Source organism: Monodelphis domestica, chromosome 7 (assembly GCF_027887165.1).
Source record: "Monodelphis domestica isolate mMonDom1 chromosome 7, mMonDom1.pri, whole genome shotgun sequence".
Lineage (NCBI taxonomy): Eukaryota > Metazoa > Chordata > Mammalia > Didelphimorphia > Didelphidae > Monodelphis > Monodelphis domestica.
This window is the reverse complement of record NC_077233.1, coordinates 32073470-32088134: the sequence shown is the minus strand read 5'-3', so window position 1 is coordinate 32088134 and position 14665 is coordinate 32073470. Positions and strand designations below refer to the sequence as shown.

Genomic DNA, 14665 nt, shown 5'->3' with positions numbered 1-14665 from the left:
CGAGTCGTGTCCCAAAGCTCTGTGCCCAGCGGCCAGAGAGGGGCGTAATTCGGGATCGTGGCCAGAGAACCGCTTTCAGAGGTTCGGCTTCCTTCCTCCTCGGAAAAATGCTTCCCGGTGCTGTGCAGACCTGCCTGCTGGGAAACCTTTCTTTTCAACCTCGAGCCGTTCCGTTCACGATTCTGGGTTGCCTCGGTGACCAGGGGCGACGCTTGTCTCCAGGAAGTGACGTAGGGCACCCGCCTCGCTTCCGCTTCTCCGCCCCCGTGGCGGATTGTTGTGTACGTGGAATACTTCCGCGCCTGCGCAGTGGCGGTAGCTGTTGCGGTTCCTGCTCCGGCTCCGGTTCCTGCTCCTGCTCCGGCTCCAGCTCGCCTTAGGGGCTGGGCGGGGGTGAGGGGGCGCGTCTCGGGGACCATGGCAGGCCGCTGAGCTTTGCCGAACCTTGTCTGGGCAGCGGGAGGCCTGTAGGGCGCCGAGATGAGCTGGTTCAACGCCTCTCAGCTGTCGAGCTTTGCCAAGCAGGCCCTGTCCCAGGCCCAGAAGTCCATCGACCGCGTCCTGGATATTCAGGAGGAGGAGCCCGGTGCTTGGGCCGAGGCGCTGCCCTTCGGGGACCCCGGTAAGACTCAGCAGGGCACTGTTTCCCCAAACGGTCCAGTCCCCGGGGCCAAGGGAGAGGGAACGGAGTCTCAGGACGGGGCCTCTTCCTAGGGCCCCTTCCCCGAGCCCGCCGGACCCCTTCCCAGTTCTCGCGGGCGCAGGGGCTCCGGGGGACACCCCTTTCTCCTTGGCCCCCAGCGGTTAAAGGCACCCAACACCGCTCTAGTAGCAGAGCAAGCGTCACCCCCCAAACCGCCGGCGCCCCTTTTAGTTAGTCCGTTCCCTTATAAATATGGGGTGCACCGGAACCCCTGGACAGATTTCCTAGCAAACAAGACCCCAAATATAGGTTCGAGTTCAGATGGGGAACTTAATGTTAAACGAGCCCTGTGAAGGAGGGAAGCTGAAATGGACATTAGGTAATCTTTAAAGTCTCGTCTAGGTGTTCTTCTAGAAACAAAGTGTTCCAAGTTTTGTGACTGTTCATGGGGTTCATTAAGAATCAAGTTTTCTGCTTTCCTCTGGGGTGGATCTAACCTGACCATAATGACTGCCTTGGATCCTGTCGTTCTATACCTTCAATTTTGGTTTCATCTCTGCTCCACCTGTTCTCACAGCCCTGATCAGTTACGGATTGCATTATTGCCATTTGAAGTTCTTCATGTATGCTTTACCATCATAATTAAAAAAAATTATATTACTTAATTAAATTTTTTTAAAAAATCCTTCCCTTCTTAGCATGAATACAGTGTATTGGTTCCAAGGCAGAAGAGCAGTAAGGGCTAGGCATTGGGGGGTCAAGTGATTTGCCCAGGGTCACCCAGCTAGGAAGTCTCTGAAATCAAATTTGAACTTGGAACTTTCCATCTCTAGGGAATCTCAATCCACTAAACCATCCAGATGCTTCCTTTAAATGTTTTTTTTTTAATTCCTTTTTAGTAGTATTTAGTTGTGTACAAACAAATGTTTTTCATTTTCTCACATACAGCAAATGAAAGACACTTAAGTAGTGTGATGTCTTACATTCCAGTTTGTCAGGAGTTCATTCAGAACTGGTTTGATAAACCCTCCTGGCCATCAAGTTATAGCTACCAATTTCCCATTGTTTGTTTGAAGTACACCAAAACCTCATTCGTGCACTCTGCTTTTTTAGAAATTGTGATAATTTGCAGAATCTCAAGGATAACACAAAGTTGCCATCAGCCCATCTGTACCTGAATGAGGCTCCTGCAACTCTGTGATAATCACCCAGAATTGCTTTAAGTAGTTCAGTCAAGTGAACCCAGTATCTACAGGCAGAGTAAGTTAATATTTTGGACAGATCAAGCTAACATTTACTTTTATAGAAACTATAGCATAAAAAAAGGTTTGATAAACCTAAATTTAAAAAAAACTACACGAAAAATATTTGAGATATTTAAGATAAGAAAATATTTCCAAGCACTGTCAAATATTTTAGAAGCAACTATTTTTATATATAGTAGATATAATAGTTATATGTTTTTCTTTATGGTGAAGTTCTGCTAGAATCTTTTACTAGAGATAGAGTAACATACTTGGTTTATGGTGCTTATTTCTTCCTTTTTTGCCTGTACTGTTGGTTAACATTTTGGTTGGAAATATTTAAATCTAATGCTCCTTTTTTTTGCTTCCAATTCCATTTTCATAAAAGGAAACAGTTCCCCTGTAAGTGGAGGATGGGATACCTCCACCTGGAGGTTAAATTCAAATACAGAACCTCAGAGTCAACCAGTAGCAACCCCTAAAGCAATTACAAAGCCAGTTCGGAGGACTGTTGTTGATGAATCTGAAAGCTTTTTCAGTGCCTTTCTCTCTCCAACGGATGTCCAGCCAATACAACAGAGCCCAGTGGTGTCTAAGCCCCCCACTAAGTCACAACGACCTGAAGAAGTCACAAGCAGCCTACAGGAACCTCTGCAGCCAGGACAGTCAGAAACACCTGAATCAACAGAGTTAGAAGTAACAGACTCTTCTCTTCTGGCTTCCCAAGAAGACTTGAAAAACTCTCCTGTTTCCTTGGAGAATTTGGAAGTGGAGACCCCAACACTTAACAATGAAGTCAAGCCTCAAGAAATCAGACATGATGCTGTTGGGATTAAGGTGTCAGCTCTAAGTATGAACGTAGCAGAAAGTACCACTGATGTGAAAACTGCTGAAAGTGCACCCAATGGCCAGGCTCCTATAGTGGAAGCGAAGGATCTGGTTCTAGATGCTAAGGAACAGAAGCATGAAGACAGACAGAGCAATACCCCCTCCCCTCCTGTTAGTACTTTCTCCTCAGGTACTTCTACTACTAGTGACATTGAAGTTCTGGACCATGAAAGTGTCATCAGCGAGAGCTCAGCAAGTTCAAGACAAGAGACCACAGACTCAAAGTCAGCTCTTCACTTGATGCAGACATCTTTTCAGCTTTTATCTGCCTCTGCCTGTCCAGAGTATAATCGTCTGGATGATTTCCAAAAACTCACTGAGAGTTGCTGTTCCTCTGATGCTTTTGAAAGAATAGACTCATTTAGTGTTCAGTCATTAGACAGCCGGAGTGTAAGTGAAATAAATTCAGATGATGAATTATCAGGCAAGGGATATACTTTAGTGCCTATAACAGCTAATTCTTCAACTCCAAAAACTAAGATAGCAGAGTCCGTTGAAGGAAAATCAGAAGAAGAAAATGAAACATTAGTTGTACCCTCTGAAGAAACCGAAATGGAAGAGAGTGGGCGAAGTGCAACTCCTGTGAACTGTGAACAGCCTGATGTCTTGGTTTCTTCACTACAACCCAGTGAAGGATATATGGTCTCAGAAAAGGTGACTGGGCAGTGCCAGGATATTGAAAATCAGCCTCAACTATGTCCTGAGAAAGAAGATTTTTGCAAGGTAACTCTAAGATATGGAAATTACATAATGTCTTATGATGATTAAAATATCTTATATAAGTTTTCAACATTGCATGTTTCTTGATAGTGTCTGAAATAGACTTTTTTTTCAGTTTACTATTTAAAGAACTTTGAAGTCTGAAAGATAGTAAGTTTGTGGTTGTAATTTCTTGGAGAAAAGTACTGAAGGAATGGATTAGTATTTCAATATAGTTAACAAATGCTGGACTACACACATTTATGCCAGTTTGCCTCTTCCATCCAAATGGTTTATTACATTGGCATTATTTATGCACACCAAATAGCATCACATTGGACTATTATCTTCCTGAATTGAACCTCTAGGCCCCCTTTCTATGCAGAGGGAGGATCATGAGATCCATTAGTTTGAATTCTCTAGTTTTTTCCTCATATCTAAAAATTGTTTAATATGTTGCTGTATTGGTATATTAACTGTGTCATTAACATATTATAGGTGAGTTAGTAAATCTGAGGGCTTGTATAGAGATTTTTCATGGAAGGAAATAATGCTTTTTAATTGCTTTTTAAATAAGATATGCCTGACTTACAATGAGAAATTGGCAAATGGAATTTTAAGATCATAAAGCACTTTCTTCCAAATAGCCCTTTGACCCAGATAGTGCAAATATTATTTTCTCTATTTTACTATTGGAGAAAACTGAGGCAAAGAGGTAAAGTGACTTGTACAAGTTCACATTGCCAGGAAATCTTGTAGCCAGGAGTCCAACCCCAGGCCTCCTTATTCTAAGGCCAGCACTCTTTCTACTCTTCCATGATTTCTTTTGAGATAACCCCCACATTTTCTAATAACACTGGCTGGTAAAGAAATCATAATGAGAGAGAGGGAAATAACAAGTAGAAACATACCATAATTTGTGCTAAAATACACTGATGCTAGGGATTGTTGCTTCCAGGTAGCATGCTAGGGATTGTTGCTTCCAGGTAGCATATTTCATCTTTTAAATAATAAATGAATCCCACAAATAAAGTAGTGAGATATTATTTATATGGTATGTTTCTCATTATAAATATGCTTTTGTTTGTTCCCATTACTTGTGGTGTATTTAACGGAGCATTTTCTCACCTATAAGATAACTTGTATATGCATAGAAAAAGCATGAGTTAGAAGTTGAGCATTCAAATTCAAAGGAGTCTGGGAAATCAAATGAAAAAGTCAAAACTCTGGGGATAATAGTACATTCTTATAATCTGTGTTTATAAACTGAGGCTGGTGGCTTGCTTGAGTTTATGAGTCCAGTGAACTAAGCAAATTGGATTTCCCCCTGCTAAGTTTGGCATCAGTGTAGTGAGCCTCCAGGAGCACAGGATTGTGGGAGAGTGCCCACCAGGCTGCCTAAAGACATAGACATAGGAACTGCTGACCCAAGTAGAAGTGAAACAGACTCAAGTTTCCATGCTGATCAGCAGTGAGATCAGGTTGGTGAGTGGCCCACCCTAGGAATTATTTCATTGAACAATGGCAGATTTGATTTCTCCTGTTATTTTTGGATGTGATGATTGAGTTGTTTCTGGCATCTTTGAATGGGCTTTTAGGAATTAGAGGATTTTATGTGAAGATATTCTTTAATTGCTATGTTTCAAGATGCTGATTTTACAAATGATTTGAATTCTATAATTTCATAAAGTATGGTAAGATCTGTTACTTCAGTGTAAGATGAAAGCCAGTTGTCAAATACTGATTCATTTAAAAAATGTTTCAGCAGTTGGAAATCGCCAGTTATCACATACAACTATGCTTGTCTTAGCCACTTTTAGGTTATTTAAGAGATTAAGTGATGCTAAATTTATTTCAGTTTTGATTCAGGTAAGAGAAGTTTTAATTGGTATCCCTAAGCAGGGGGAAAAATATTATTACCTCAGCAGAAGCTAAGGACTGCTATATTCCAGATGTCATTTTGAATAGTTCCTGGGATTGACTTATGCTAATATTCAGTTTTGTATTTGTATTTTTTAAATATAGATTATCCTTTTGGAAGGGAATTACATATTAGCTATTATATATGAAGTTATGTAATGGTTATAATACTTTTAGCTAAGATTGTGTGTATACATATATGTTTTCTATATTAATATTTTTTACTCTTGTATGCTTAACTTTTTTAGACAATTGACCTCCTGAATGAAAAATTGGAAAAAAGGGAAACCCAGTTATTAACTGTTAGTAAGGAGAAAGCAGTTCTAGAAGAGGCTTATGATAATTTAAAAGAGTAAGTAATAATACAAATGAAATATCACGAACTTATTTTCAGTGTCTACATGTTAAAACAATCAAGAGTGGCTGTAATTGCATGAAATTTTTGCATCTTAACCTTTTTTATATTTTTGTCTTTTGCTCTAAACAGTGTATAATTTCAAAATGAGAGATGCTTTTTTAACTATTTGTTTCTTATTCTGAATCAGTTAACATAGCTATATTTTCCTGAAATGTGATGTCATATAACATTGACATTTAATTTATTTTTATTTTTGTTTTTAAGCAAAATACATTTTTTCTCTTCAGAAATTATCTAATAGATTATTTGAGAAAGGAAAGGTATTTTGTAAGAATGCTTGTTTCCCTGCCCTTTCTAATTTTTATATTCTTGTTTTAAGTTGTGTTATTAAAGATCCCAGGTAAAAGCTAACATGCTTATGAAAAGAAACAGGCTAGAATTTAGTGGTTTAGAAAAAAGATTTGAATTTTTGTAGTGGAAAAGGCTAAAAATCTGTCACAGAAATGAATTTTTAATACTTTTCAGATGTTATAAACTAAATGTTGGTAATTTTTAGTAATTGGTAGATTTTCTACCTAAATTATTTTAAATTTATATCACGTAAAATAGATTTTTTGGGTAAACTTCTTATTCCTTAAATTTACTTTTTTTTGCCAAGTTCCTTTGAGTCTGAGTGTTTAAGTAATTGTCACCTTTCCAAATGTCTTGATTGTTGTCATTCTTAAGTAATATTTTGTATGTAGTGAGATGTTTAGAGTCAAAGAAGAAAGCAAAAGCATTTCATCCTTGAAAGACGAGTTTACTCAAAGAATTGCAGAAGCAGAAAAGAAGGTTCAGTTAGCCTGCAAAGAAAGAGATACCGCTAAGAAGGTAATCAATGTTTTATTCAAATTGTTAAAATGAAGTTTTTAGAGACAACTTTTGGGAAAAAAAGAATAATCTTGGAGGCTAGAAAGATAGGGGATTAAAGAGTTAGTGTCTAGTGTGTTAAACCTCAACCCATAGGCCATTAAAAAAATTACAACAGTGGTGTAGTTAATAGAACTATTACATCTAAAACCCTATTGATAAGTAAATAGGAGACCTTTCAACCTATTGAGGTATAGGGATGGAATTACTACTCGAGTGCAATATAAGTAAGCATTATGATAACCAGTTTTAGCTTGTTTCAAGAAAGGCTCTTAAAAATGTAAGATTTTATAATACTGATGATGGTTAAAAGCAGCATTTTAGGTTTACTTGGCATCTGCTTGTAAAAAGATTTAAGTATTTGCCTAAACCAAAGTAATTGTAAAATATTATTAACTGGAAAATTGGTAGAATATTAAAGATAGAAGGGACCTTAAGGATGGCATGGTCCAGTTTCTTTATTTTTATAGATAAGATCAAGAGAGATTAAGTGACTTCATTCAGGTCAGTTTGCCACTTGGTGGCAGAGTTGAGACTCTCAGATGACTAAATCAACTTTAATCCAATACTTACAAGTTCCATTGATTAACTATCTTAAGATTGTCTCAAGTATCTATTTGGTTTGTTTTATGAAGGAAATTTAGTCACTGGTAATTTTAAATGGTTTGGATTTTTTCATCTTTATAAAGAGATGATAGGAACTGGACCTATGATTTTTTTTGAATAGGAAACTCCAGGATGAGGACACACCCTAGTAATTAGGATCAATGCCTCTGCAACCTTTATTCTTCAAGTTGCATGAAGCATTGACAGGTTAAATGCCTTCTCTAGGATTTCACTGCTAGGATGCTTAGAGGCAGGCTTAGATCTTCTCGTTCCAGAGACCTGCTCTCTGTCTACTTTCTTGAAGACTAGGCTGCCTCTTTTTTATAAGTACAGAAAATAGTGTTGTGAAGAAAATCAAGGTAGTGGAAACTGAGATGTTCATCTGAAAAGTTCTTCAAGTACATGTATTTACTCGAGAGAATCCAAGAATTCTTCACTATTTGTCTGAAATTATGGTCTCTCCAGGAGGCATACTTAAGGTGCCTACAATCTTGGCACTGTGGTAGATGCTGGAAACAAAAACATAAATGAAACAGGCTTTGGTCTAAAATATCTATAATTCCACAGAGAGATATAATGAATGGATATACACATAAGGATGACACAAGGTCCATTGAGGGAGAGAGTACAGACTTGAGTGTATGAGAGGAGAGAAGTGTTTGTATTGGAGCATCCTGGAGGGAAGTCAGAGATTCTGAGAGGCAGAAATGAAGGGAGGATTGGGGTGGGGAGAAAGTGTATCCTTAAAAACTATTAATGTCCATTTTTTACTCTTTGCATTTTAGATCAGGGCTATTTTCTTGTATTTAGATTGGAAGTATAGGTGCTTTTGAACAAATTTATACCTTCTCGTGGAACTTTGAATGAATTTAATTGTCCTATTTGCATTTGAAAAAAATTCAAGACATATTTTGAAAGGGAATGGTCATTTTTGATTGACAGAGGCAATATTTTTTTTAGGAAGTAAAAACTATAAAAGAAGAACTTGCAACTAGGTTAAATTGTAATGAAACAACAGAACTTTTGAAAGAGAAAGATGAACAAATAAAAGGATTAATGGAAGAAGGTAAGTATGTTCAACAGGAAAATCCTACTTAGCATGGGGTTAGCCACTACTTCCCATTAAAGGTTATGGAACCCAGGGAGCTATGGACAAGAAAATGAGGCCTGATAGCTTACAGTTTGCAAAGAAAGATGGGTGTCAAAAGATGTGCAGAAGAAGAGCAGTATTCAGTCTGTTTTCCTTTTGTTCCCAGAGGATTGACAAAATAGTTCCCCAAAAGTAAATAGCTTTCTGAAGAATAAGGGTTTGCATGGGAAAGTTGTTAAGTGGGTTTAAGCCCTACTATTTGAGCAAAGAATTTTGCGATATTTCTGTGATTCATCTATTATTTAGTCAGTTTATGTGTCATAGTGGATAGAGGGCTGAACTGGGAGTCAGGAAGACCTGATTGTGCAAGTCAGTTAGCCTCTGTTTGCCTCAATTTCCTTGTGTATAAAATGGGGATAGCACCTATCTCCTGGGGTAGTTGTAAGGATAAATTTGTAAAGTTCTTTGCAACCTTAAAGCTATATATAAATGCAAGATATTTTGATCAAAATCATTCTTACAGTTGCATTTTGATAGTGAATTTCAATTCTTTTATTTATTAATTTCATTTCATAAATATGTAGACATCTATAGGGATGATGTTAAAGACTTGTGACAGGATAATTTGTTCTAAATAGAAATCCTGAAACTAGACCATGGCCACTAATGGATGATTTATTTTGACCACAGTGGGTTGCAATGGATGGACCTTAATGGAATTCTGGCTCCTTAAAGGCAAGAGGAGGTTTAGAAAGCCTCAGTTATAAGAAAATTTTCAGAGTTACCTACCATTAGGTAGATCGAGGCATACCATTTATTTCTTTAATTCAGAGCTTAGCAGGATTCTTGAGGAGTCTAAGAACATAAATTTAGAGCTGGAAGTGAACTTGTCCAAGTACCTTATTTTACAGGATAGGGAGTGGACCCAGAGAGATAAAGTCACTTACCCACAGGTTTTAAGAGTCAGAGCCAGAATTCAAACTCAAGACCTCTGACTTGAAATCCATTGTTTTTCCACTGTACCATGTTGTTTGAAAGACTGGATTTGAAGTCTGGAGGCCTAGATTCAAATTCTGACTTGAAATTTATGACAGTTGGTAAGTCTTTTAACTGCTCTGAGACCTCAATAATTATAGTGCTTGCACTAACAACCTCCCAGGATTGCTAGGGAAAGGCTTCGCAACTTTTGAAGCACTATGTAAATGGGTTATTAGTACTTAAGTTTATTCCTGGTTCAAAATATTTATACAGCTTCTGATCTCCTGGGGTTATGATAGCCAGAGAATATAATAAAATTGTGAAAGATTATAGAGGTCATCCTATCTAGTCTCCTCACTTTATTATTGAAGAAACTCAGATCCTGAGAAGTCAACTCAGTTCCCCAAGATCATTAAAATAGTAGTAAGTCCACAGCCAAGTGCTTAATTGTGGAGATTCTTCATTGTTTTAAGCTTAAGCATTTTTCCTTTAGGAGAAAAACTCTCAAAACAGCAGCTGCACAATTCTACCATCATTAAGAAGTTAAGAGCTAAGGAGAGAGAAAATGAACACATTAGTGCAAAACAGAGCAAAAAGATTAAGGAGCTAGAAGAGGAATTGCAACATTTAAAACAGGTGAGCATGTTTGTCACTAAAGGTACTGTCTCCTTTGTTGTAGTGGACCTCAGATAGGTGCTTACAAGTGAGATTTGTCAAGCATTTAGTGAGCTTGAATTGGGAAGTAGGATGTGCAGGTCTGAAAATTAGGTTCTATAGAGTTGATATTTTAAGATGTTCTTCACTGTGAATTGACTTTACCTGAGAATGATTATTTACTAAAAGAAAAATTTTTTTGACCTTTTAATGTAGGTGCTTGACGGCAAAGAGGAGATCGAGAAACAACATAGGGAGAACATTAAAAAACTGAACTCTGTAGTCGAACGACAAGAGAAGGATCTTGGTAGACTTCAAATAGACATGGATGACCTTGGGGAAAAAAACCGAAGTGCTCAGGCAGCCTTGGATAGTGCCTATAAGTAAGGAAACTCACAGGACCACTCACTCCTGCTGTCCACCTCTAGGCTTCCCCAGCTGTCTTCTACAGGAAACCCTTCACCATCCCCCTTAATGCAATCGCCTTTCCTCTCTCAGTAGTCTCCAGTTTAGCTTGCCTTATCTCCTGTGGACACAGCTGTTGGCATGTTGCCTCCCCACTTAGTAGGCGCTCCCTGAGGGCAGGCTGTCTTTTCCTTGCTTCATATTCCCAGCATTTAGCACAGGGCCTGGCACATAGGAGGCATTAGCTGGATGCATTAATTAGTGCTAAGGGATCCACGGCCTGATTTAATACCATTGCAGATGAGCACTATAGAAAGCCATGTTCTCAGCATTTGGTCTCTAGTAATTTGTTTTCTAAAGCTGTTACCTGCCTCAGTACCTGATGCTGTTTGATATGGATAAGACGTGCTCCATGCAGAACCTTAAGATCCACTTGGATAGTTGGCATATTTGGGGTTTGTAGTATGATGGTGTATGCTTTCTAATCACAAAAACTCTTACTCTAGAGAGCTTGCAGATCTTCATAAAGCAAATGCCATGAAGGACACTGAGGTGCAGGAGGCATCTTTAAGTCGAGAAATGAAAGTGAAAGAAGAACTGTGTTTAGCCCTTGAAAAGGCCCAGGAAGAAGCCCATCAACAGCAAGAAGCATTAGCAATTCAAGTGAGGTTTTTTTCCTTTTTTTTTTAAATCCTTCTTTTCTGTTTTAGTTAAAACTATGTTGGTTCCAAGGCAGAAGAGTGATACGGGTTAGGCATTTGGGATTAATGACTCACCCAGGGTCACCTACTTAGAAAGTGTCAGGCTAGATTTAAACCCAGGACCTCTTGTCTCTAAGCCACCTAGCTCTAGTCTGTCCTGCACACTGCTGCCCACATAATTTTCCTTAAGCACAGATGTGACCCTGTGGCACTCCTACTTGGTCACATCGTTCCTTTGGTTTCTTGTTGCCTTGAGTATAAAAATCTCTTTAGCTTCTAAAGCCTTTTTAAAGCCCTTCATCATCTGGCCCTAGTCACTTTCCAGCCTCATTGGTTGTATCTCTCCCTCTTGCCAAATTGGCAGCTCTTCCTAGATGATGACCTATCTCTTACCTAGGTGTTTTTGCACTGGCTATCCCATAAACTGTAAAGAAATAAAATGAAATGTTTAAGTATTATGGAAAATGGAGAGTGACAAAATAATATTGAAATAAGAGAACTAAGACAAGGGAGAAGTCTTAAAATATTGAACATTTTTGGTAATTTCTTTATTAAACTTTCAAAACTATATATATATATTTTAACCTTACCTTCTGTCTTGGAATCAATACTGCAATACTGTGTATTGATTCCAAGGCAAAAGAGTGGTAAGGGCTAGGCAATGAGGGTTAAGTAACTTGCCCAGGGTCACATAGCTGGGAAGTGTCTGAGGCCATATTTGAACCTAGGACCTCCCATCTCTAGGCCTGACTTTCAATCTACTGAACTACCCAGCTGCCCCCTCAAAACTATATTTAAAAAATACATTATCTTAAGAATTCATATGGGAAAACCTGTTGCCTTTGTAGGAAATTAAGGTGTTAGCTTTGTGATGTAGTGGGAAGAAAATGAATGAAAAACACTGGGTTTGAATACCAGCTCTGCTACTTAATGATAGTGGGGTCTGAAGAAAGTCAGTTGGCCCTCATATTAGGCAAGATTGCCTCCAAATTCTCTTCCAGTTATAAATTTTGTTATTTAAGTCATAGATCTATATATATAGGAATTAGGTTCAGTCATTTTATTTTAAAAAACCAGGGATACCTGCCTTACCTCATATGGCCTGGTATTCTTCCAAAATTTGTGCATTACTTGTGCTATTTCTTTTGCTCAGAATGCAACCTGAGTATTCTCTTTATCTTTGTGGATTAGAATTCTGCCAATTCAAAGCTCAGACCTGATGATGACTTCCTTAATTGCCTTCACTAGAAATGATGGTGTTTCTTTTGTTTAATTCCTCTTGCACTTAGTTAATGCCTTGTTTGATGCTTCCTCCCTGTGGCTTTGGTTACAGATTTGGACATTAGCTTGCTTTATTTATCTCATTAGATTTATAAACTTCTTGAGGGTACATGGACCGGGACTTGCACAGTATCTTAAATAATACTTTACATCAGTGCCTTTACATAGAATAGCTTTTAATAAATGTTTGGTGAATCCTCAGATTAATAAATGAGAGCATACTAAAAATACAGAGCCCTAAATGTTAAAGGTGTTGTACTATAATAAAAATATATGCCTAATGTTGATCTAAATATAAAAATGCTAAAATGTTTTGATTATTGAGTGATTCTAACCTTCCTCCTCTGATGTAGGTGGGAGACCTTAGATTGGCATTGCAGCGGGCAGAGCAAGCTGCTGCAAGAAAAGAAGATTATTTACGCCATGAGATCAGTGAACTTCAACAGGTACTGTAAAGAAGGTATTTTCTGTGAACAACTGTTATCTAGAGCTTTCTAGATCAACATGAGGTGTGGATGATGAAAACATCCTTTTAATTTATGACAAAGAAATTGTCTTAGAAAGATAGACTATGATGAGGTCACACATTTCACATGAGAGGAGCTGGCATGCTTACCTAAGTCCTTTGTTGTTGTTGTTGTTTTTAAAATATTTTTCCATGTTTCCATGATCCATTTTTTTCCCTCCCCTTTTCTCTGCCCCCTCCCAGAGCCAACAAGCAATTCCCCTGGGTTGTACAAATGTTATCACTTAATATTTCCATATTATTCATTTTTGCTATAGAGCGATCTTTTAAAGCCAAAACCCCAAGTAATATACCCATATATAAAAGTGATGTTATATGTTTTTCTTTTGTGTTTCTACTCCCATAGTTCTATCTCTCAATGTGGAGAGCATTCTTTCTCATAAATCCTTCAGGAGTGTCCTAGATTATTGCATTGCTACTAGTAGTAATGTCCATTACATTTCACTTTCTATGTACAATGTTCTCCTGGTTCTGCTCATTTCACTCTGCATGAGTTTCTTCCAGTTCATCATTCCTTTCAGCACAGTAGTATTCTATCACCATCAGAAACCACAATTTGTTTAGCCATTCCCCAGTCGAGGAATACCCTCTCATTTTCCAAAATTTTGCCACTACTAAGAGCATGGTTATGACTAGTTTTGAACAAGTATTTTTCATTATTATCTCTTTAGAGTACAAACCGAGTAGTGGTATTTGCTGGGTCAAAGAGCATTCAATCTTTTAAAGCCCTTTGGGCATAATTCCAAATTGCCCTCCAGAGTGGTTGGATTAATTCACAACTCTACCAGCAATGCATTAGTGTCCCAATTTTGCCACATCCTCTCCAACATTTATTATTTTCCTTTACTGTTATCTTGGCCTGCTAGGTGTGAGGTGGTCCCTCAAAGTTGTTTTGATTTGGATTTCTCTTATTTGGAGAGATTTAGAACACTTTCATGTGATTATTGATAGTTTTGCTTTCTTCATCTAAAAACTAGGTTCTTTGATTGTAATTCCAGATCACCTGCTTTTTTATCTTGAAAGTTTTCTTAAAATTTAGGGGTTTTTCCCTCCCATAACTCTTAGTTTTGTTTTAGTATCAGTTCTAAGAAGAGTGGCAAGGCAGTTGGGATTAAGTGACTTGTCAAGGGACACCTATCTAGGGAAGTGTTTGAGGCCAAATTCGAACGTAGAAACCTCCTAACTTCAGGCCTTTTTTTGCTGTTTCAGTTACCATCCACCTGAAAGTGCACAAAGTGTACTTGTGTCAATGGTCTGCCTCCTTCCCCCCCACTTCTGCTCAAATTGCTACTTTTTTTAGGTGTTTTGAGTGCTGTGGGGTAGGAGGCCTCAAAGTGACAAGCTCTAAGGGGCAGGAGGAGAGAGACAGCAACAGAGAGAAAGAACAAATATATGTACAGAGTCAACTTAAAATGGGATTTGCTTATATCTGTGGTTTCAGCCAACCATGGTTGATCTTGGAATATATCCCCCTCAGATATGGGGCCCTACTATATATGTACCTTTGAGTCTCTTTTCCATACCATTTGCTTAAAAAAAGAGAATATAATAATTCAGCACATTTTTTCAAAACTGCCCTTTTTGTCTATGCTTTCTTTTGGACTTCATTTTGTTCTCTTTTAAAAAAAACAATTTTAATGGCTTTCTTTTTTTCTTGTTTGGTTTTTTATTTTAAACTTCCTCCCCAATTAAAAATAGAATGAAAAAAATCATAAATAAGTACAATGGTCAAGCAAAAAATAACTATATTGTGATATCAAAAA

At 38.0% G+C, this 14665-nt stretch overlaps 1 protein-coding gene across 1 annotated transcript in view; it reads left to right on the top strand.

The window, feature by feature from the left end:
* Nucleotides 1-480: 480 nt before the first annotated feature.
* Nucleotides 481-14665, top strand: part of TMF1 (TATA element modulatory factor 1) — a 29816-nt gene continuing 15631 nt past the window's right edge. The window contains exons 1-9 of the mRNA XM_001363854.4: nucleotides 481-622; nucleotides 2276-3498; nucleotides 5643-5746; nucleotides 6496-6622; nucleotides 8228-8333; nucleotides 9829-9971; nucleotides 10206-10372; nucleotides 10901-11057; nucleotides 12730-12822. Of these exons, the coding sequence (XP_001363891.2) occupies nucleotides 481-622; nucleotides 2276-3498; nucleotides 5643-5746; nucleotides 6496-6622; nucleotides 8228-8333; nucleotides 9829-9971; nucleotides 10206-10372; nucleotides 10901-11057; nucleotides 12730-12822 (2262 nt within the window). The remainder of the gene's footprint in view (nucleotides 623-2275; nucleotides 3499-5642; nucleotides 5747-6495; nucleotides 6623-8227; nucleotides 8334-9828; nucleotides 9972-10205; nucleotides 10373-10900; nucleotides 11058-12729; nucleotides 12823-14665) is intronic.